Source organism: Gilbertella persicaria (genome assembly GCF_025201335.1).
Source record: "Gilbertella persicaria strain CBS 190.32 chromosome Unknown B0P05scaffold_15, whole genome shotgun sequence".
Classification (NCBI taxonomy): Eukaryota; Fungi; Mucoromycota; class Mucoromycetes; order Mucorales; family Choanephoraceae; genus Gilbertella; species Gilbertella persicaria.
The window spans coordinates 123,594-146,077 of NW_026251976.1; the positions used below are offsets into that span (position 1 = coordinate 123,594).

A 22,484-nucleotide genomic window follows, 5' to 3' on the forward strand; every position below is an offset into this window, starting at 1 on the left:
AAGAAAGAAAGTTAAGGTTTATTTTACCAATCTTCAGAATCTCAAAAAAGCATTAACGACTATATATTTCAGGTGTTCCTTTAGAATAGCAACAAAAAATGCATTCCATTCATTGTGACATCTATAGAAATCAATAGCCACGCAAAAGAATTTTAGATAGCTTTCTCTCTGTAATGAAGATAAAATGAGTGCTGCATTCTTTATGTCACAATTGCGCTTTGAAATACGAAGTTTTCTTAGCAAAAGACAATGGAGACATTCTAAACAGAGTATAAATGGCATCGATAATAGTTATCTTTTGCATATTCATAAAAGGATAGTGTACATTCAAAAAAGTACAATTTCAAGAATTTCCCTTGTGATTCATGTATTACAGTGTGTCACGCGTTTTGAGTTGGAGCTTCCTAAATAAACACCACTTTTTTTTCATATCATGAATTCGGAAAAGTAGAGTGATAAGACAACGATTGGTTAATAGGACAATACAAAAAAAAACCATAAACCGAGAAATATGTTGAGTTTTGAATTTGTATATATTTTATAGTTTTTTGTCCTCATGCTCTTGTAGTCCTTTTCTTAGTATTAGTTCCCTAAAATGGATCTTTTGTTCTTGAATCCGAGATATTTATGATTGGCGTGAGATAAGTGAACAAGGTGTCACAACAGTGCGTAACCTTGAAAACATATAAAAAGAAAAAAAAAAAAAAAGAAAATGGTTTCTGTTTAATAATACAAAATGATGCTGTTTAGTAATAAAGTTTAACCATGCAAACCAAATGACCCATTGTTAAAAAAAAAGAAAGCGAAAATATCAGCTCAAAAGTGCGTAAAATCGTTATCAAAGCTACTAAAAAGCTTAATTAAAGGAGTTTTGAATTCAAATCGTAATAGAAAAAATTCTCTTTGTTTTTTTCATTATTATTATTGTTTGAAAAAGACATGCCATTGTCCTTTAGGATTCCATTCTTTCAAAGAGCACCAGGCACTGTTTATTTCTGGGAACAAAATGAGTGGTCACGTAGACATGGATACCAATTTCCTATCGATGCCTACTTGATTACGCAATGGTTGAGCTTGATAGGACTGGACGTTGGGTTTTTCCTGTTCCTGATCTACTTTTTACCACAAGATGTGTCTTTTGAAAAGCCAACTGAGATTACGCCTGACAATCTCGATGACATCTGGACGCAGTTTAACAGACAACACAGAGATCCTCTTAGTTCCTGGGAGTGTAAAATATCCTTTTTTAAAAATGTATATAGTTGTTATATAGAAAAAAATAACAGTGACGTATTTGCCTTAACTCAAATAGTACATCATGACATTGCTTACTGTACTTGTCAAGATGCTTAGCATTACAACTTCAATGATAGATACAGAGGATCCAACAGTAAAAATCCAAAAAGATCAGGTGACTCGAAGTCGAACCTATGTCCGAAGATACGGGATTCCTGTCATAGATAGTTTTACTGGAGTCTGTAATATGTGTCGAATCAAAGTGTAAAGCTGACATATTAAATCAGTATTACTGACTTTTCAAACAGGCCAAAAAGTACGCGCCATTGTAAATTATGCAACAAATGTGTTGATGTTATGGATCATCATTGCAAATGGTTGAACTGTTGTATTGGAAAGAGTAATTACAGGTAAGGAAATTCTTATTTTGATAGACGTATTGACAGTAAAACGCAAAGACTATTTTTGGTACTTGTTGGAACTGCATTCATAGCATTGGGATGGTACTTGTATGTTGCATTTTATGTTTGCTGGTCCATCTTTTATGACCCAAGTGTATTTAAGCTGAATGGTAAGGAACTTTCTCATTATTATAGACACCTTAACCAACACTCCATTTTTAAGCAATTGCTCTATTAAGTTTTGGCTCAATGCATCCACAGTCAGATAATTTGGATCTAGAATATCACATCTGTGCGGCCATAGCTTTATTTATTACATTAATAGCGTTCATCTCATTTGTGTCTATCACACGACTTTTGATATTTCATATCAAGCTAGGTAATTAGTAAGACTGAAAAAAAAATGGCCTCACTTATATCCCTCATTATAGCTACACTAAACTTGACCACAATTGAGTATTTAACATTGCCTGCAACATACAAACAAATGATAGATTCTGATGACGACTATGAGGATGACAGTGACTATTATTATCAAACTGATGACTCGTATTCAAGTCAGAATGCGAAAAGACGGTTTAGAGCACATAAGAGTTGGGCTGTTTATCGCTTCTATCGCACATCTGTACACAAAATAAGGCGTATGTGGGTCCAAATCATGCGAATGATTATACCTAATTACAAATACCGCCGCTTGAATCAGGGACGCGTTACAGGTTACTGTTGTCCGAGCAGTAAAAGAAAAAGACCTCAAGTACTACCTTCGTCATATCAAAAACAACGCAATCGTGATGGCAGCCGTGACAATGTGAACATGGAAGAGTTTTTTGCCACAAGGACAATTCGACCTCAGGATAACCAAGAACCTGATTATGATGATGACATGGATTTGGATTTGACAATCTTGCAAGACCAAAAACCGAAAAAGATGAGCAGCAAAGCAGCCAAATTACTTGACATTTCAGAGGAAGATGTAAGATTACATATGTCTGAGCAACAACCAAAAGGGGAAAATCATGCATAGCAAGCAAGAAGGCTTTATGAAGAAGACACATTGTACTACCTAAATCAAAGAATTTTTATACCCGTAATCATCTCACGTGTGTTGAATCATATTAAAAGTTTACAAGCTTAAAGAATTGGTCTAAATGACAACTTAAATAGCTCATAAATTTCTATCAAAATAATAATATTCAAATCAACTGTTTCGAGCTTTTATGGAAAACTTTGTTTACTATAAATGTATTATCATTATTGTTTTTTGTTTTTTTTTCTTCTTCTTTTTTTTTTCTTCTTTCTTTTTACTTTTTTTATCTTTCCACAAGAAAAAAGGGCGTAAATATGTACAAACTATCTGTTAAAATGGGTCAAGACTCTTTTGCATTGCATAGACATAATCCCAATTCCGATTTGTTTGGCATCATACAAATTCATTCCGGAACTGTGTGTTTCAAACCTCCAACATGGACTCAAATACGACTTGTAGGTAAAGAAAAGATAGGTGATAATGTAAAAGTAATTGTGGATGATACCTATCAACTCTCAAGTCGCCCAAATGATTGGCAGTATAAAGAAGACGCTTTCTGTCAACTTGACTTTAGTCTTTCGGTTCCGAGTACTATACCTAGTTCGTTTCATGATGAAAACTCTGATATGAGTAGAGGCATCTACTATACAATTCAGGTCAAAACGTCCTTGTGTGAACAAATTTTGGCTCAACCTGTACATTTTCATCAGTCCACTAATGCTTTGTTACCTAAACGAGTCTTTTGGGGGATTGCGAAAATGGCCAACCATCATCATAAATGGCAATACGAGCTGGAGTTTCCAAACACATTTGATCTCGTCAGTTGTAAGACTGGAACTGTCTACGTTCGATTGAGATCCATGTTTCGCCAGCATTCCAATGATTGCTGCTTAATAGGATGCCAAATTGTACAGCTGGTTCACATGCAAGGGTAAAGGATGAAACTCTTTTATATTCATGTGGTTACCTAACAAACAAACACGATTTAGTTATGAGAGTGCAAGTCAAGTGCTTACAACTGTAACGACATTATTACGATCACCGAGTAAAACGTGGATTCAACCAAGTCAATTGGAATTTGACCTGAATCAGCCTATTTTACCTACAGTTGACAGCTTGAGGCTTAGCGTAGAGCATTATATTAAATTCACGTTTGCATTCTGCAATGCAGCAGGCGAATCAGACTTAAACTTAAGTCTTGAGTTTCCTATGAACTTTATTGGTTACACGGAACTAGTGGGCGATTCTAGTATGATCCAAGTACAACAGAGATCCAACTCAATAGCATCATCATTATCTTTGTCGTCGCTGAATTCAGAAGAAGTTGCTAGCCAGGATAGTGCTATTGATACATTAATATCTCCATGTAGTAAACCAGATTGTTATCCTCAGCTAATAACTTTGTACAAATAAACGCATTTGATTATCACCATTGTTTGTTTATATATGGCTGTACTTCTTCTTATAGGGTCAATGTAGCACTGCGCTAAAGTCTTTAAGCAAGTCTTTGATATTGTCAAAAAACCTTTGAAAAAGGGGTTCTTTTTTCTTGAACAAAACAATCCCTCGGTATATCATAGCATTCAACATAGTTTAGATAGCCATGTGCTGTATAATGTTATTGAGTCATACAAAAGGCTAGAACATGAACTTTTTTTTTGATTTCTATATACACATGTTTTTGCAGAGCCATGGCCTGTCGTGAACTTTCTTTTTTCTGGTTTTGATGCATTATCAAATAAGAAAGGTTGCTGTATGACAGGTCAGTATAAAATAAAATGTATGCCAAATTTCAAAGTGGACTAAAGCACCACTTTTTTTATTGTTGTTTAATTGTAGTCAATGACTTTGTATGGATTGCCTGTCTTTTCAAGAAGCAAGCTCCAATAAGGCTCTAATTGATATGCGTAGTTAAAGTCTCCTCCGTAGTCAGTTTCTAATTGGTCAGGCTCAATATAGTCCGTCAAGTGTACCCATTCGTTGCTAATGTCATTCTTTTTGTCTTTCTCGTCCTTTCCTTCGTAAACAAACTTGATCTTGTTTTTAGTGACAGGGTCCATAAATGGAGAGATGATTTTGAATGTGGCAACAAAGAACCAAGGTGCTATCATATAAAAAAAGTCAATTCACATCTTCCTGTTATGGTGCACTTACATTTGACAACAAAAGCAATACCCAATCGTTCAGGGTAATGATTACCTAATATTTCCAAAAATTTCTTACAAGTAGCTATACTGGGGTTATGGGAAGAAGAAGCGTCTTTAAAGTCAACAATGATAGCTAGATTTTCGACTTGTTCAGGCATCAAACGAATACCGCGTTCTAAACTATATACAATGTGCTTGATTTGACGTTCACCGTCCTTGGAGTTTTGGAGTCTAGGTCTCATAATCCAAACAGGACGACCACACTTATCAAAACCGTTATAGTACATTTTGCCTGTTTCAGCCTATTTCGTCCGCCCGAAGATTAGATTACCCGAAAAAAAAGTGCCCATGAAATTTAAATGTGAAACCCTTACCTCTGGCTTGATGTATTCAGGATCAAGTTCATCAGGACGATAATCACGTCTCCAACGCACAGTGTTTTCCAACATTGTCTTTGCTTGCTATCATGTATCGATAAGCCAATGCTTGGGTACATCAATTTCTTTATCTGTCTTACCTCGTAATCCCATTTTCTTGCACGCATGTATCTTTTAACAGTGCTATCGGTAACGAAGCCTCTTTCACTGGGATAATACTTATCGGTTTCAGGAAGCATAATGGACTCAATGTAGGCCTTCAATTTGGCAGCCTTTTCTTTTTGCTCGTTCGTCAAGGGAGGATGTACCACAGGTGTAAACTTGTTGGTTGGTGTTAATTTAGGTTCATGTGAGACAGGTCCTTCTGCAAGGTTTGTATTGACGACAGATGGTTTCTCACTAGCATTTGAATTGGATTTAAGTCTATTGAATACGTTCATTTTAATCTAAAGTGCTAAAAAGAAAGGGAAAGAAATAGGGAAAAAGAAACGGACGTAAACTAATAAGAAAAAAGCTCGGCACCTGTGACGATCGTTCCGAAGAAGATATTCTACCACTAGAACCATATTTGTCAGACAATGACAAAATCGAGACAGTGCGTCGGTGTTGGATTGGCTGAGTTGCGCTTAATAACAAATTGGAAAGCGCCGGAACTACTAAATTACCCGCTTTTTTTTTTCTCATTTTTCTGCATATGTCAACAAATAAGATAGCTCTAAAAACCCCTTTCTACAGTCATTATGTTGTATTGTCGTGCAACAAACATGAGCAAAGTATGATTTACCTCACAATGAGAACTCTTTTCTCTCTTTTTTTTTAAAAAAAGACGGCCCGTGAGGCTACACAACTGAACTTCAATATAAACGTTACTCGTGTTCATTAAATATGGTTTTTATTGATAACAATAGTAACAAAATGGCACGTTTAGCCATATCTGTTTTGACAGGGCCAAAACTGTCTCTTTTTTACCTATCGTCATATTCAATCAAAAAGGGTATGGAGGTATCCCATTGCGTTTAGCCGCCGCATAAAAGAAGTTTGACAAGAAAGTATAGAAATAATCTTTTGAAGAAGCAAGTTCATGTCTTTCATTGATAGTAATACAGGTACAGCTCAATGAGAGTCATTAAACGACGCCATCTCATTAGCAAAAGTTTTCACCAGTCGTAAGGCCAAAAAAAGTAGCCGTTACTTTCAATTGACCGTCAATTGTCTCAGTATATAAAGGGCTGAGAACGGTCATCTAGCATTGAAGAACGGAATGAGCAGCAAAATGCGTTTGATCATATTGACAACTATTGCATATCGTTGCAAAAAAAAAAAAAAAAAAAAAAAAAAAAAAAATCTTGACGTTCTGAAACGAAAAGAGCAATAAAAACAAGACGTCTTGATGAAAGGCAACAAGTGACTAGATCATAAAAAAATAATGTCTCAAGGGCTGCACCTGTTGCTTTTCATTTTGGCTGTTAGAAGGCTGATTTTGGAGACTTGTTAGAAGAGGTATTAGGACTAACAGAATTTAACTGTTACTGTTATGTTAAGACAAACTTTCTTCTGCCTTGTGTACTCACTATGTTTTTAATATGAGGTGAGCCTCTTAAACTTAATAGCATTAACAAGCGCTGGTACTTGGAAGAGGCTGATATCTCTAAAGCAAAATATTTTCGCCTTACTCCACAGTTGGTGAATGATAGAGCTACATCTAACGAAGTAACTCGCACAACAAGATAGATAACCAAGCTCGAAATACAATTTTGTAATAGTGGAAATTATCTCTAAAAGATCAATCATCCTCAAGATCTTGTAAAAAATGCTATTTAAGATTTCAAGAAATACAGTAGTCAAAAATATCATGCAGTTGAAGTAGCTGATGAACTTATTAGAATGCCTGAAAGCAGGCTTATCAGCAAAATTGGACATCCTGCAAAAGAGCTTTGTCCCAGTCTCTGGAAGAGAAGAAAGAAGCAGAAAAAACAAGAGATGATCAGATGTAATGCAAAGTAACAGCTGGAAAGGTAAAAATGTAAGAGATTATCAATACATTCATTACTAACCATTTTGCATTGCTATAGTTTATTTATGAACTTGGAATGAAGGAGGATAGTATCCCTTTGGAAAGCAATGAAGCACAAAAAGAGCATCAAATTTCACCTGAGTGCATAAACCTGTTTGGTTAAACAGGATCACTTGTTTAACGAAGTCAGAAAATTCGATTTGAATTCTGGTTTTGCGCTAACAACAAAACAGACGAGAACAGGAATTTCTCTAATTAACGAACCAAATTTTTTGGCTCACCAAACGAGTTGAATATCGTTTGGCCAAGCCGATCTTTCCTTTGGTTGATCAGGATATGTATGGTTATGAACCTAGTTTATCGCTTAATTTATGCAGTTCTTTCTGGTTACTCAATTCAATATCTATTATGGACACAAGTTTACTTTACTTGAGAGATGCTAGACTCTTGACTGATACACTGATTCTTGTACAGAAGACTGCCGTTCTCAAATCTAGTTCAGTATTGGAGTGACTGACGCTTGAGGAGAAAACAGGAAGAGTCTAATAAAAGAGCAAAGTGGCTATGCCTGAGATAGCAATGGCTAAAACAGAAACTTTATCTCTTCCACTTATATTACAACCATTTTTGACTGAGGGGCATTCAGGATTATAACAAAATAAAGGTAACTTTTATGTCTCTTTGTCTTGTTTTTCCCCGACTTCTGACTAATTGCTTATCATGTTAAAGTTTCTAGAAACAGTAGACACGGATCTGAGATGTATTGTTTCCATTGGTATTGCAGACTGTTGTATAACGAGCATGAATGTCTTGCTTTCAAGTACCACTATATCGCAAGTGTCCTTTGATTCTTGAACCAACGCCTATACCCCGACCAGCAATCATTATTATCAACTGTTTAGAGGTGTCTTGATTTCCTGACCTTTTCTTGCCTTTCAAATTACTGTCGTCTTTTTCTACCTTTGAATTTAGTCATGTACGCTCCTTCGAGCAAATACGACCCCTAGCATTTTTTGTGTACATTTCCCTTCTCATATACCATAGCTTCATTCTTAGATTGTCATAGAAGCCTCTCAACACTAAAGTTAGCACGATTTAGCTGTTTGAAAAAGAGAGAAAAAGGTATAGGCGAAGTATTCTCTTTTTTTTTCCTTTCTTTAATTCATACGCATATATTAGATGACAGCTTTTTCTTGTATAATAAACAATAATGATATGCATTCAATTGATAAAATATTTTTCTTTTTCTTTTCTTGCTGAGATGCTAACAGACACTACCCTTTCAAGATTACTTTTCCAAATAGATATTAGAGTAGACAAAGTGATCCTTTTTTTTTATTTGTAATTCGAGAATGCGGCTAATCTGATGCAATAACCTCTGCTATGCGAGACAATTGATTATCACTCTCAGATACAGCATCTCTGATTTTTGATGCTGTGTTTTCTTGATGAATAGCGTTCATGCCTTCACGAGATGTAGAAGGTAAGCGTTCGTTTTCAATATCTGAACGTCTCGCTTCTTCAAATGTAGTAATAGCTATTGATTTTGTCAATATATGTAAAGGAAATGTATAGCTCTACCTTTGCGAAGGCCTTCAGAGCCTAGCCCTAAAGTCCCTGTAGGCATTCTATTTGAATGGGACAAGTTTTTAAGTTCTGTCACAAGCTCTGAATTTTCTCGAAGAACAGAAAATGTACGAGACATCTTCCCAATCGCCATTACTTTGTTCTTGATAATTTGGCGTCTTTGCTCTGTATCTGGAGCTTGTGCTGATGGTTCTTCTTCTTGAGAACAAATATTCAAAATAGCCAAAAGCATAGATGTAGCTATAATGGTTTAATACAGAATGAAAGCAAACAACTTGCTTACTCTTTTCGCCCACAAATGGCAAAGACCATGAAAATACGTCCATAAAGTTTGGAAGCCAGTAAGGATGTGGGCTAGCATGAAATTGGCTAATGTTCAGTACGCTACCATCATATTTGAGAACAGCTGCTTTGTTGTTATAGACATCGCAATAATTAGGAGCAGAAAAGATGATAATCAATGCTGGAAACCCTGTCGTCTTATTCTTACGATACATTCGATATCTATAAACAGTCCTTAATCACAATTTTTTGACTTTGGGATATTTATATTACCCATCTGCTTGTGCTTCATGTGCTCGAACAACAGACAATAGGTTGTTTCTGTCTAGAAATTCGCAAGTTGCACGATAGCTAACATATGTGTTAAGCTGCTTATTTAATAGAGGAACTCTTGTCTTTACCTGAAAAAGTAAGAACATCCACGAACATGATTGTATTCAAAATTTGGGTTATTATCGTTATCAAACTGCTCATGCGGATCAGCCCATAAAAGCGAGTTCATAATACCACTTGTTGGTATCTCCCTAAAGCGATCAATCTAATAGATATCAGCAAAAGATTGTTCAACTCGCACCAGTTTACTTTTTCGACATCCTCCATAGTCTTTAAATCAGGGGAAAGACCACCATGGACGCAGAAAAATTGGTTATTAACAACAGCCGCTAATGGCAAGCTATCGAAGCAGTCCATAGCAGCATCGTAGACTCGTTCCGAGTATTTTGATTGGCCTATAAAATAAATCAATAATTCATTTTCTTTCTCATGCAATTCTTACATTCTAATTTGAATGTAAAGTACTCTGTCAAATGCCGACATTCATGATTTCCTCGTAACAAAAAGAATGAGTTTGGGTACCACAATTTATAAGTACACATCAAGAGCGAGCACTACAATTATCTTAGCTATATTTAGGTTGCTACGTTATTATTACCTCAATTGAAAAATATCCTCTATCCACATAATCACCTAGAAAGAGATAGGTTGTGTTTTCGGGATCTCCACCCACATTGAACAATTTCAATAAGTCGTAGTATTGTCCATGAATATCGCCACAGATAGTAATTGGGGCAGGTATCCGAAGTAAAGTGGGTTCCTTCCTGAATATCTCTTTTGTATTTTTAAATATACGTATCGCTTGCTCCTCTGTAAGTCTCCCTTCTCTTCGAAAATGTTCTTTTAAGAAAGAAATGTTTGGTTTGTCGTTTGAGAATAATTCTTCATCTGCTGGTTTATTGAAAGCAGGTGGTTCAACCTCTTTGCATGAACGTTTAAATTTTAATGTCTGGCCTGTGTAATCTTCTAATTACCTTTACAAATACGCTCCTTTGTGTTGAAATTTTATTTTCTTGTGTTGTATTCAAAGAGACTTTTGGTAAGACTTTTTCTTCTTGTGCAGTGGGCATGTTGAGCAAGTAGAGAAAAATGTAAAAAAAACAATTCATTTGAAACCCGAGCAGATATATTCCTTTAATTTTAAATTTGACACAATCATTACATAATGGCCATTAAAACTTGCTAGGTATAATGTGAATTAAAAATTCAGTGTATGAATACTCTCTCTCTTTTCCTTTTAGCAAAGTTACAAAAAGCACTTGAACTTGAAAATTTTACGATAAATGGATGTTTATTAAATTATTATTCTAAATAGTAGTAATGATAGTGAATAAGATTAGGAAACGTCTTTCTATATACAGTGTACAAAAGACGTAGAGAAGGGCAACACTAGTAAAATAGTATTAAATGTACAAAACAAGTAGATATAAATATTTGACAGTTTCCTAATAAGTAATGGTTTTCTAATGCTTGATATTATCCTCTTCACTCAATGAAGGGACTACTTCGGTGGCTGGGTTTTCAGGATCTTGTACCTTATCACCGTGTAATTCTTTTGCTTCTTGTTCTGCCTTTTCAGCAGTAAATGTACCCATGACAGGAACAGGAGCAGGGAACATGTGGTAGATGACAATACCAACAATGACTACAACATAAGCAAAAGGATAAAGAACAGTAACTTTGTAACCAAAGAGACCCAAACCAAAGATCAAACCATAAAAGTCACTAGTCAAAAGAGAGATGTTATAAACGACAGCACTGCCCATACGGAAAATGACAGGAGCCAAGGAATACAAAACAAGCATACAGATAGTATATGTCACAATCATGCCAGCAATTTCTGGGTTTGCGAATTGAGACCATTGATCGCGTTCGAAGATAAAGATTTGCACAAGGTTGATAAAAGTAGCAAAAAAAGTAAACATACCAATGACTTCGTACAATGGGTGTTTACGTGCCATGTATTCTTCACCAACATTAGAGAAACCATAGAGTGTGGCACCCAAGAGACAGAACAGATCACCCTTGACAGCATCAACAGCACCATAGTTCTTATCAGTAAGCACATCACTGCCAACTAACATACCAAGACCACAAAGACAAATAAAGACACCAACGTATTGAACCCATCTAAATCTGACCTTAAGGAAGATAAAGGACAAAATCATACAGACAGGAGTACTCCAACAATCAATCAATTCAGCAGACAGCAAAGAAGTATATTGGAATGATTTGTTCACAAAATAATTGCCTTCCACATCAATGAAACCCAAGATAAAGTAAAAAATACCTCTTCTCCAGAACTGAAGTAGCCAACCTTTGATGCCTCTTTTGTAAATAGCATAAGAGTTATAAATGATGGCCAAACAAGCATAGACCAAGAAACTTTGTGTAGTGGAAGCAGCAAAATTGAATTCATTGGTCAGTTTGGTGTTAACCACATTAGTACCAGTGATACACAGGGACAAGACTATAAAACAATTATTAGAAAACCAAGTGCGCTTGAATTGGTTACTTACGTTGACCAAGGAACAAAATCTTCCAAAATTTTCGATCCTTAAGGAAACCAAAATATTGTTTCCAGCTCTTTTTTACATTTGATTGCTCAACAGAGGAGTCAACAATGACAGCGTTGTTTTGTTCACTCATGATTGCAAACGAGGGGGTTTTTTACAAAAAAAAAAAAGAGTAAAAGAAAAATGAGTTGATTTGAAAGAGAAAAAGATTAAATGAAAATTTTTACTGTTCCTTTTATATCAACACTTGTCCCGAGAAAATATTTTTCTAATTCGAGGCTATTCCTCAGGTGAAATCGAGCCTAAATCAGGCAATATTACACAAAAGAGTAGAAGCAAATGAAACGAAAAAGAAAAAGTTTTTTAAGTGGCCTGTCATCGATCTTTTAGGCTCCTACTTAACTCGAGAATAGAGTCTTGGATCTATAGAATAAAAGAGGCACTATCTAAAGAAAGCTTCATTCATATGATCTGGAACTCTCATATCTTGCTTGTTTTAAGTGATTCGATAAAAGGCAATGCTCTATCGACAAAATTTAGCTAGATCACAAGATTTCTCAGTTACACTATGTGTAACATGTTGCTCAGTCGAAGGGTCAAACAACAGCAACAAAGTTACACAGTTCTTGCTCAGTGCTGTTCTGACGAGAACGATTATAGCCTAAAAAATTTGACAATGAAATTAATGAGAGCAAGCAAGATTTATCTTTTTTCTTCATTTGTATAAAAAGTATCGATTGTTTTGATTTTTTACTGTTTTCAAGTCATGCCTTAAAAGATATTGAAATTTTGACAACAAGGATTATTGAGAACTGTCTAGCCGTTCCTTTGTAGCCTCTTTAGAAACTCATTTGGAATTCCATTAAGAGACTTGAAGAATGAAAAAAACAAATAGCTATTTTAATAAAGTCATCTGTTTCTACCTCTTTAGCCTTGATCAACTTAATTACAATTGGTCTTCAAACAGGCTTCAAGAATTTGGCCAATTGAGTTTAAAAATATGACCAATTGGATCACACGCCTAACCAATTTTTTTAATTGAGAATGGAAATGCTGTACGCAACCATGTTTACAACCTTAGCAAAACGTAGTGGTCTTCAAAAAGCGACAAACTATTCACTGATCGTATCGAGATCGTTTAGAACAACACAACCAACAAAAAAAATACAAGCTACTACACCTTTATTGCTATCAAAAAACAAGGCTCCTTTACTTACGTGTACGCACAAGATACAACGCCATTTTTCTATATGGAACCTACCTTTAAAGCTTATGACAGCTTCACCCTTACAGAGACGTTTGACGCTTATTGGCCTAGGAGGCTTGGGATTAGCCACTGCTGTTGTTTTAGGACCCTTCTTATTAGTAGGTCTCGGTAGTTTTGGTGCTTTAGTTGCTTTCCGTATATGGCGCTTTAAGCGACAGTTAAAACAACACACTGAACAGGATTGGCCTGACTATATTACAAACTATATACGACAGCAACCATTCACAAGCGGACTGTTCGGTCAGGATCAGCGCCATGTTCAATCAGAAGCTTTACGTCGTTTTAATACATGGGCACATACAGATCAAGGACATCATGACTTGATTGAAATGGGTATTCATCCTGACCATGTCTTACAAAACGTGTCTATGCGTGGATCCTCTTATAGTTCTTCTAGCTCCACTACTACAGGTCAAAACAGAACAGAAATCAAGATTGAATTGGATTTAAGGAATGCACCAGGCAGTGTATTGATTGCCAGAGCTGAATTAGATAAAGAATCTAATGAATTAATAATGAGAGATATTCGATTGGTCACAGCCTCAGGATGTGTCGTGTCTGTGCCCCTTTCGGCAGTACAACAGAATCGAACTAAAGGAAGGATTATAGAAGGAGAATTCCGTGATGTTCAATAAATTCTATGAGAAGTCCTCTTGTTTTATTTGTCAAATTTCAAGCATTTTCAGTAAAGACAATTCTTTACCCTTTTGTCAGAGATTAAAGTAGTGTGTGTGTGTGTGTGTGTGTAAAGCAAATTTATGCAACAAAGTAGTTATTTCGTCATAATGTGCTCACTGTATGAAGCAGGACCAAATGTTTACTCTGTTTCACAGTAGCGTCACAAGTAATTCTGTCGATCCTATATAAAAAGTAAACGGGCATAAGACATGATGATGCTTGGTTGAAACAGCACCAATGTTCATTGCTTGATACCCATGTTTGTCTCAAACTTTTCTTTAAAGACGCATAGTTTCTTTTTCTTTTTCTTTTTCTTTCATTTTACTTTTTAATAATGGATACAAAAACACCTTGGAACAATAACAATAATATTAATAAAGACGTTGAGAATGGGTAAGCCATTTATACAATGCATTGACATGATACTAATCACAATTCAGTCAATACCAAGATGTCGGACAACGATCTTCTTCTATAGATCAATCTATCCCTCAAGCAGAAACTCAACGCGAAGCTGTTGGGTATTATCCTAATGATTTTGAAAAATATCTTCTACATCCTCAACACGAATCACATCAAAAATCAGACATTTCAAACGAAGACATGATTTCTGGCAAACAACGCAAACTCAGTGCTTTTGATTTGTATGGGGTTAAATCTGGACCAAGAAAACCTAAGATTCCATATGTACCAGAAATGTATAAGAAATCCGTTTCAGGCGAAGACATTGTTTTCTTTGGTGATTCACTCACTACAGAGCCCCGTGGTACATCTCGTTCTTCATTGGATCAAAGAAGTCTTCGTCGCGGTTCTGTTCGAACACTTCCCTTTGCGGGCCATAACAAACGCAGATCAAGTGCCCATGATAGTGTGAGTGCGTTTTCACAAGATATTCCAGTACAAGACATTCAAGTCCAAGGCATTCAGGAACATGGAAGAAATGCTTCAGAACAACCTCGTTTAGATAAACCATCGGATGAGCTTGATTCAAAGCAAAATGAACCAGACACCACACGAAAAACAAGTTTGGCTAATATGGCTGCCGGTGTTGCTACAGGTGTTGCTGGTGTCGCTGCCGCTGCTTCAGGTGCTGCCGCTGCTCTCTTTGGTTCAAGCCAAAACAATGTTAAAAATCAAACAGCCAAACCAACGGCTCACGAGAAATATGCTATGCCTAGTGCTTGGCCTGAAACACCTCAAAAGGAGTTAGCTCAATCTGGCATGCAAGACGACTCGAATGATTTAAAAGAAGAACCTGCAATTCATGGTCAAGAACCTTCTTATTCTGAAAAAGATAATTTTTGCAACGAGCGAACTCAAGACAAGGACCATCCTTTCTGTAGCCACGTCAAGGAACCTGAAATTTGTGGTCAAGCGCCTACATTCTATTGCGGTAATGAATGTAAGGATTTAGATGGTCATTCTGAACATGATGCTATTCAAAACAAGCGTATTACTGGTCAAGACAATATTGCTTCCACACACACTGCTTCTGATCAAATTGCTGTTGACCAACAAGACACTGCTAATGCTGCTGGTACTTCAGCTATTGCTGACATGGGCATTGGCGCTGGTGCTGGTGCTGGTGTTGGTGCTGGTGTTGGTGCTGGTGTTGGCGCTGGTATTGGCGCTGGTATTGGCGCTGGTATTGGCGCTGGTATTGGCGCTGGTATTGGCGCTGGTATTGGCGCTGGTATTGGCGCTGGTATTGGCGCTGGTATTGGCGCTGGTACTAATGTTGGTGATGAAGGTGCTACTGCTGCTTGGAAAGAGTACAGTGAACGTCATACAAACAATGAAGTATCTGATGAACTCTCTACTCATTCAAAAATTGACTCAGAAGAAGACATTAAAAATCCTATTGATAATGTTCATATCACAGGAAATGACTTGAGTAACCCTAAGAGCAAGTATGTCAACCGTGACCCTACAAGCGCAAATACCTCTACCACAATTGGTGGTCTTGGTGACTCCTCTGGTATTGACTCAAAAGCCATTACCAACAATGACGTTACTGTACCTGCAAGTACTTCTTATGCCGATGATAAAATGACAGGCAATACTGACAATGGTTTTACTGCTACTACTGCTGGAGCTGGTGTAGCAGCTGGCACAGGTCTTGGTGCTGGTATTGGTGCTCTTACAGCCAACAAAAAAAGCGCTGACACTCATACTTCTGAAATGAACAACAACGATTTCTCAAATGATCGTGAAGTTCTTAGCTCTCAATCTCCTAATGACAAGTCCTTTGACTCTACTGAGATGCAAGGCAGTGGTTTGTTTTCAAGCGAAACTTTTGGCGATACAACTGCAGGTCTCATTCCTGGTACTACTGACAGTATCGTAGCTACTGATGATATTACAAACGACTCAACTCGTATGAATCTTGGAACTACTAATAGTATCTCAAATGATGACGGTTATACTACGGGGGATGCTCTCAAAGCAAGTGATGATCTTGCTCAAAATTCTGTTATGGGTAGCACTCCTGGGGCCACAGATGGTTTTACTCATGACAAAATGGATGGCATGAATGATGGCTTGTCTCCTAAATCAACAAATGCAAGTAAGAATATTGATTCCAATACTAGTGGTATTGCCGCTGGTGGCCTTGCTGCTGGAGGTCTTGCAGCCGGCGGTTTTGCAGCCAGCAGACTTGCATCTGGTAATCGCGATACGACTAGATATTCACCTGAAGTAAGCGAAAATACTGTTGGTACTCCTAATGACACTATGGGGTCTCCAAGCGGATTCAAGCCTCATGCTGGAGACAATGCTGTCAGTACACCTAATGATATGGACAGCAGTGTACTTGGTACTCGTAGCACAGGTGACAATATTGATCCTATCCTTACTTCCAACAATCTTGATGTAGCTCCTATTTCCAACAACAACAATCTTACTGACAATGCTGCCCCCCGCACCAATAATGACATGGTTACTCCTAACGAAAACTTAACTGCTGCTTCTCATGCAAGTGCCACTTCTACAGATCCAAAGAGAAGAAGTAGTCCGGAACATAGCCAAAAAGATTTATCTACGGGGCTTGATGGTGCTGGTGCTGGTGCCGCCACAGGTTTTGGCAATGCTTATCATCGCCAACAACAATCCGACCGTCGTACACCCGATATTCAAATCAACCAAGACCTTGATCCCAAAACTATCAAGCAGACAAACTATTCTCTTGAACGTGAGCACGCTAACAACTTGGATGATGTCTATCGTACCAATGCTCGTAACATGGATCAAAATGTGGTTAATGCTCAACACCCAGAAGTAACAACTGATTCTAACAATATCAACAATGTGTATCGTACAAGTGCTCAAGGTGAACAACAGAACATGCCGACACCCGACAATGAAGCTATCACCACGGCCACAAACCCTAACGATATCAACCAAGTCTATCAAACTACGGCTCAAAATGTGAATTCAAATGAATCTATCAATCGACAATCGAACAATATTGAAAATGTCTATCGCACCACACCTACCAGTGCTACACCTCAAGGAAACCGCACACCTGCTGGATCAAACACACCTATGAACCTTAGTCGTGACCAAATGAACCATCACTTGGACGGTACAAGCCATGAACCTCATGCCCAGGAACATAGAAAAGGCAGTGGTTCTCCTGTAGATAAGCGTCGTATCAGCAGAAAGGAGAAGGGCGTTCTTGGCTCTGCAGTTGCTTCTACGGTTGGTGGTATCTTTGGTTTTGGCAAGTCTCGCAGAAAGAGTGCTCCTGATCATACAACAACGGATCGTGCTGCAACAAGTGGTCCTGTCCTTAATAAATCGGGTGAACATCCTGCAGGTTTTCGAAACATGGATAAGACTGATTCTTCTCGCCTTGGTACCAACACGTTGGCTAATAATGGCAACCTGTTGAACAAACCTAACCAAGAGGGTCGCGCACCTACTGAAGCCACAGCAAATTCCACAGAGAGTTTGAGCAGTATGCGTGCCATCGCAGGTGATAATGGTCCTCCCCGTTCAGCAGAGGTCAAGGACAGTACGCAGGGTGGTAATTTCCACAACGTCACTGACTCTACGGATGCTTCTTACCGTGACCATCATTATCACAAAAAAGGCGATGTACACAAGCGCAACAGCCTTACGCAAGGAATCAGGGATAAGGCAGCTCATGTATTTAGACGTAAGAGTCATTCTTATGATGAACCCGCCAAAGAACGTCGATTGTCAGATGCTGAAGCTTTCAAGAAACAAACCTTACAACACGATACTTCTTTAGGCGCAACGCATGCTAGTCCTACTTCGATGGGTGCTGGCCCTACTTCGATGGGTGCTGGTCCTACCTCTACGGGTGCTGGTCCTACTTCTACGGGTGCTGATCCTACCTCTACGGGTGCTGGTAATTTGGATAACCATCAACAATTTGCTCGCATGCCTAACATGAAGAAATTGAAACCTACTGGTGCTGGCGATATGGATGGTTCTGCTCAAGATAATTCTATCAAAAACACAGATGAACAGCCAGGTTTTTCTTCGTCTTCTCCTCCTGCTCAGCAAGCGAATTCTCCTACAAAAGGAAGTTATCGTAGTGGACAAATGGAACGTAGAAGGGGGTCCATTCAAGTAAGTTAGTTTAGTATGCATGAACTCCAATAGGTTGACTTGTTTTAATAGAAAACAATTGGTAAGATCTTCCATAGCGAAGTCATGCAAGATAAAGGTACTTTAGCTGAAATATCTGGTCAAGCCAAAATCAATGCTTACAATGCTATTCATCCTTCTACCTAATAATAATAATAAAAAAAGAATCTTTTCAATGCCAACTTTTAAACTCAGAGATAAATATTTTTCTATTCTTTTTTTTACCTGTTAGACATCATGTCAAACATCTATGCACTTGAACCTCAAACAAAGTAAGATACTTGACTACTAAGAAAATATAAATTCATGACTTTGATAGTGCCAAAGTTATTTTACATACAACTTCAGGCGATATAGAAATTGAACTTTGGGGTAAAGAAGCACCCAAAGCAACACGTAACTTTATCCAACTCTGTTTGGAAGGTTATTACGATGGCACCATTTTTCATCGTATTGTTCCCAACTTTATTGTTCAAGGTGGTGATCCTACAGGCACAGGACAAGGTAAAATAGTAGATATCGTCTAGCACGATTCACCACTCATGTCATGATATAGGTGGTGAATCTATTTATGAAGACGAAGGATTTCCTGATGAATTTCATTCAAGACTTCGATTCAATCGACGTGGTCTTGTAGGCTTGGCTAATACAGGTCAAAACGACAATGGATCTCAGTTCTTTATCACACTCGATCGAGCCGATGAATTGACACGTAAACACACTCTTTTTGGTCGTGTAGCAGGCGAAACCTTGTTTAATGTGATGAAAATGACTGAATTGGAATTGGATGAGAATGAGAGACCATTGTATCCACCTCGTATTCGATCTGCTGAAGTTGTTTTGAATCCATTTGATGATATTTTGCCTCGTATCACAGCAGAAGAGAAGCGTGTGGCTAAAATGATGGAAAAGAAGAAATTAGAAGCAGAACAAGCAAAGAAGAAGAAGAAAGGATTGAAAAAGTAAGTCAATGAACTATTAGGTGAATTTACAATTCTTGTAGACAATTGAATTTGTTGTCGTTTGGTGAAGAAGCAGCTGAATTGGAACCACCTTCAACAGAAAAGACAAAGATGAAAAGTACGTATGATTTCATGGAGAATGCAGCACCTCCGCCTAGTGATTTAATGCAAGAATTAAGCCAGCCTATCATTGAACCACCTAAAAAAGAAGAAAATAAACAAAGAATGGAAGATAAACTAAAGGAAAAAGTAAAGCAAATGGAAGAAAAGAGAAAAAAAGAAAAAAAGAAGCAACAAGAAGAAAAGAAACTTGAACCTGTTGTACAGGAATCCACAGAAGATGCAATTGAGAAACTAAAGAGAGATATTCGCAGTATTTCTAAGCCTGTAGAAGAAGCACCTCCAGTGATCCTCAAAGAAAAGAAGAAGTCATTGGTTGCCTTAGAAAGGGAAAAATATGCTTCACAACAACCCAAGAAAAAGAAGACAAAATCCAATAAAATAGATGATAGTGATGTAAGTGTTTTTCTTTTATGGTCTATTGCTTACACTTCTGTATAGGTACTGGATAGATTGATGGCTTTTACGAAAAAGTTATCAGATGTTGGACCTGCTTCTGAAGCACCTAAAAAAGAACAAAAGATATGTAAATTACACGATATTCCTAACTGTGAATCTTGCTTTGATCCTTCTGTATTCAATGATGAAAACGAAACTGACGAAGGATGGATTTCACATCGTCTTGTTTTTGATAAAGACCTGAAGGGCAAAGATTTAATGCAACGTAAAGAAACAGTAGATGATTATGTAGTCATTGATCCCCGAGACAGAGAAGCACAGGCTAAACAGGAAGAATATGAAAGAAAGCGGTCTATCAAGTCTAGAAAAAGAGACCGAGAAGAGAGAAGAAAATAAAATGCAATTTTTTGTTTATTCAGTCTGTCTTGTCTTTTCCTTTATCTGATTTTATCTTTTTAGAATCTTTATCTTGATCATCCTTATCTTCCAATTGTCGTTTCAAAGGTGATTCAGTAGAACAAGATGCGTTATCTAATGAACTACTGGGCTGACTTCGATTAGGTTGTGGGTTGACTGTTCTGACAGTTGTGGGTGTATTTGTTCGAATAGCTTCTGTATTGCCTCGAGAGAAATTATAGGTAGGCATTCTACCCAAAGAAGGGGAAGTGGTAGGAGATCGTGTGGTAGTTGTAGTTGTAGTGGTAGTTGTACGTCTTTGATTAGAATCAATATCTGCACTTGCCAAGACAGATCCAAGGAAATGATTAATCAGACTCATACCTTGTACAATACGAGACATGTTTAATACACGTCTACTTGTGTTTCTCTAATAAAGATATAAATATAAGTCTCTCTCTCTTTTTTTTTTGTACCTCTTGCTCAGTTGTTTGGTTTTCTTGCCTTAAACTTTGAGCTACTTGTCTCATCCGTGGTGCTGCTTCGGTCATTAAATCAGCCAATTCATTCAATACCATGCCAATCTGTGCTGATTGACTATTGCCACTGTTTCTTAAACGATTGCGGATTTCTTGTAATTGTTCAGGTGTTGAATTGGGTGCTGAGAATTGACTAGCATCTATGAAGTTGAGTGTGTAAGCAATTTGAATCCATAAGCCTTACTCATTTACCATCATTGGTTGCTGAATCCTCTAACATGATTCTAACGTTACGCATGGATCCCAGTGTTCTGGCCAATCTTACTTCTACACTAGGCTATATGATTGGTTAAATAAGCCATATAAATAAGTATCTATCTTACTGGGAAGGGAAGGCCTGAAGCAACTCGTTCAGCTAATGGTGTGGATGATAAAGAGGACATAAAATCAGATTGGTTTCCTCTTCCAAAACTAAACGTAAAAGGAGATGTTCTAGGCAGTTGAGTTCGAGTTGTCTAAGTCTGTCATTAGTCATACCATACTATGTTTGCATGCTTACATTGTTGGAAGGTGTCTCTGTAGCACTGCTGTTGTTATTTCTGCTGCTAGTTCTTGCTGTGCCATTGGTCATGCCATTCAAAACAGAAGATAAAAACTAATTGGGTTGAATAACCATTGCTGTATGTTTAGTGACTTACTGATTGACTATCACCCATGTCTCCTATATTTGAATCCAATGTGATAAAAGCATACCCTTCCATCATGGGGAATCGGCTTGATATGGATGGAAATGCACGTAATCTTCCAGGCCCTCTGCTTTCTGTTCTATGCAGATGAGGCCTTGCATTGGGTTCATCTAGAATGAGCGTTAGTATTCCATTAGACAAATACGTGTACTAGCTAACCATTAAGTGGATTATGAGGTGCATCAAGTGGTCGAACAACAAGATGGATGACTTTGCCATTATCGAGATTAGCTATCGAATGGATATTAGTAAGCTATTCGTCATGACGTCCGTTACCATAATCTGTCAAGTGTTTATCGTCTTTTAATACTCTTCCTTGAAAGATAAGACGCTGTCTGTCAGAATCAACATCAAAAGCAAGCTTGATTTCTTGTTTTAAATCCAATACAGATGCTGTACGAGGAAGTGTGACAGAGGTTGTTCTTTGTTCCAAAGATTTGATTTGTAAAGCAATGTTGTCCATCGTATTTGGCGCAGATGCATTAGGAAGAGTGTTTGTTGTATTGTCTGCCATTGAGTTCAATGCGTAGATGAAAAAAAAAAAAATACACTAGTTTTTTTCGAAGCTAAAATACACACTCAACTTCAAAAAAAAAAAGATCCTATCACACGGGGACCTAAAAATTGGCACAAAAAAAAAGCAATGATACCTGTAAAAAGAACAAAAACTCTATTCAAACCAACCCTATTTTCTCTATAAAAAAAAAAGATGTTATTCCTTAAAAAAAAAAAAAAAAAAAGGATTTTTACAAGGTGTATTTGACTAACGAAAGACTATTCTAAGCAAGTTGTATTGTAAAGTCAGGATAAAATCGTTTGTGAAACCTTTCCTTTTAACTGTAAAAACATGAATAATGCTGAACAAAAAAAAAAAGATAACAAATGAAAATTTTTCTTTTT

The 22,484-nt window shown here is 37.3% G+C and overlaps 9 protein-coding genes across 9 annotated transcripts; 5 read left to right on the forward strand and 4 right to left on the reverse strand.

Annotated features, from left to right (window-relative positions):
- The first annotated feature begins 894 nt into the window (after positions 1-894).
- On the forward strand, positions 895-2,875 carry B0P05DRAFT_595989 (DHHC palmitoyltransferase-domain-containing protein). Its single transcript, XM_051583115.1, has 6 exons — positions 895-1,236; positions 1,316-1,500; positions 1,545-1,646; positions 1,695-1,807; positions 1,861-2,016; positions 2,069-2,875. Exons 1-6 carry the CDS (start codon positions 940-942, stop codon positions 2,659-2,661), a joined length of 1,446 nt encoding a protein of 481 aa, XP_051435831.1. The 5' UTR covers positions 895-939; the 3' UTR covers positions 2,662-2,875.
- Positions 2,876-2,940: 65 nt separating this feature from the next.
- B0P05DRAFT_636568 (uncharacterized protein) lies at positions 2,941-4,094 on the forward strand. The gene is made up of 3 exons (XM_051583624.1): positions 2,941-3,489; positions 3,537-3,595; positions 3,654-4,094. Exons 1-3 carry the CDS (start codon positions 3,382-3,384, stop codon positions 4,075-4,077), a joined length of 591 nt encoding a protein of 196 aa, XP_051435832.1. The 5' UTR covers positions 2,941-3,381; the 3' UTR covers positions 4,078-4,094.
- Positions 4,095-4,493: 399 nt separating this feature from the next.
- On the reverse strand, positions 4,494-5,628 carry B0P05DRAFT_468241 (CRAL-TRIO domain-containing protein; the record flags this gene model as incomplete). Its single annotated transcript, XM_051574420.1, has 5 exons — positions 4,494-4,658; positions 4,692-4,768; positions 4,819-5,113; positions 5,186-5,272; positions 5,329-5,628. 5 exons carry the CDS (start codon positions 5,626-5,628, stop codon positions 4,494-4,496), a joined length of 924 nt encoding a protein of 307 aa, XP_051435833.1.
- A 2,873-nt stretch (positions 5,629-8,501) lies between these two features.
- B0P05DRAFT_537388 (serine/threonine protein phosphatase calcineurin catalytic subunit Ppb1) lies at positions 8,502-10,487 on the reverse strand. The gene is made up of 9 exons (XM_051577720.1): positions 10,379-10,487; positions 10,003-10,323; positions 9,847-9,958; positions 9,654-9,799; positions 9,473-9,609; positions 9,345-9,422; positions 9,073-9,293; positions 8,784-9,029; positions 8,502-8,739 (listed from the first exon to the last, which is right to left on the reverse strand). Exons 1-9 carry the CDS (start codon positions 10,472-10,474, stop codon positions 8,561-8,563), a joined length of 1,536 nt encoding a protein of 511 aa, XP_051435834.1. The 5' UTR covers positions 10,475-10,487; the 3' UTR covers positions 8,502-8,560.
- A 156-nt stretch (positions 10,488-10,643) lies between these two features.
- Positions 10,644-12,177, reverse strand: B0P05DRAFT_537394 (solute carrier family 35 member SLC35F1/F2/F6). The gene is made up of 2 exons (XM_051577721.1): positions 11,924-12,177; positions 10,644-11,874 (listed from the first exon to the last, which is right to left on the reverse strand). Exons 1-2 carry the CDS (start codon positions 12,051-12,053, stop codon positions 10,868-10,870), a joined length of 1,137 nt encoding a protein of 378 aa, XP_051435835.1. The 5' UTR covers positions 12,054-12,177; the 3' UTR covers positions 10,644-10,867.
- Positions 12,178-12,935: 758 nt separating this feature from the next.
- Positions 12,936-13,901, forward strand: B0P05DRAFT_537395 (uncharacterized protein). The gene has a single exon (XM_051577722.1). The coding sequence runs from the start codon at positions 12,965-12,967 to the stop codon at positions 13,820-13,822; it is 858 nt and encodes a 285-aa protein (XP_051435836.1). The 5' UTR covers positions 12,936-12,964; the 3' UTR covers positions 13,823-13,901.
- Positions 13,902-15,600: 1,699 nt separating this feature from the next.
- B0P05DRAFT_537398 (uncharacterized protein) lies at positions 15,601-18,677 on the forward strand. The gene is made up of 2 exons (XM_051577723.1): positions 15,601-18,464; positions 18,515-18,677. The coding sequence occupies exons 1-2, from the start codon at positions 15,915-15,917 to the stop codon at positions 18,527-18,529; spliced, it is 2,565 nt and encodes an 854-aa protein (XP_051435837.1). The 5' UTR covers positions 15,601-15,914; the 3' UTR covers positions 18,530-18,677.
- An 8-nt stretch (positions 18,678-18,685) lies between these two features.
- B0P05DRAFT_508323 (cyclophilin-like domain-containing protein) lies at positions 18,686-20,359 on the forward strand (the record flags this gene model as incomplete). Its single annotated transcript, XM_051575569.1, has 5 exons — positions 18,686-18,754; positions 18,802-18,986; positions 19,039-19,444; positions 19,486-19,960; positions 20,006-20,359. The coding sequence occupies exons 1-5, from the start codon at positions 18,720-18,722 to the stop codon at positions 20,357-20,359; spliced, it is 1,455 nt and encodes a 484-aa protein (XP_051435838.1). The 5' UTR covers positions 18,686-18,719.
- B0P05DRAFT_537406 (uncharacterized protein) lies at positions 20,359-22,447 on the reverse strand. The gene is made up of 8 exons (XM_051577724.1): positions 22,335-22,447; positions 21,861-22,278; positions 21,744-21,815; positions 21,537-21,694; positions 21,398-21,493; positions 21,222-21,353; positions 21,091-21,175; positions 20,359-21,038 (listed from the first exon to the last, which is right to left on the reverse strand). The coding sequence occupies exons 2-8, from the start codon at positions 22,096-22,098 to the stop codon at positions 20,776-20,778; spliced, it is 1,044 nt and encodes a 347-aa protein (XP_051435839.1). The 5' UTR covers positions 22,099-22,278; positions 22,335-22,447; the 3' UTR covers positions 20,359-20,775.
- Positions 22,448-22,484: the final 37 nt, after the last annotated feature.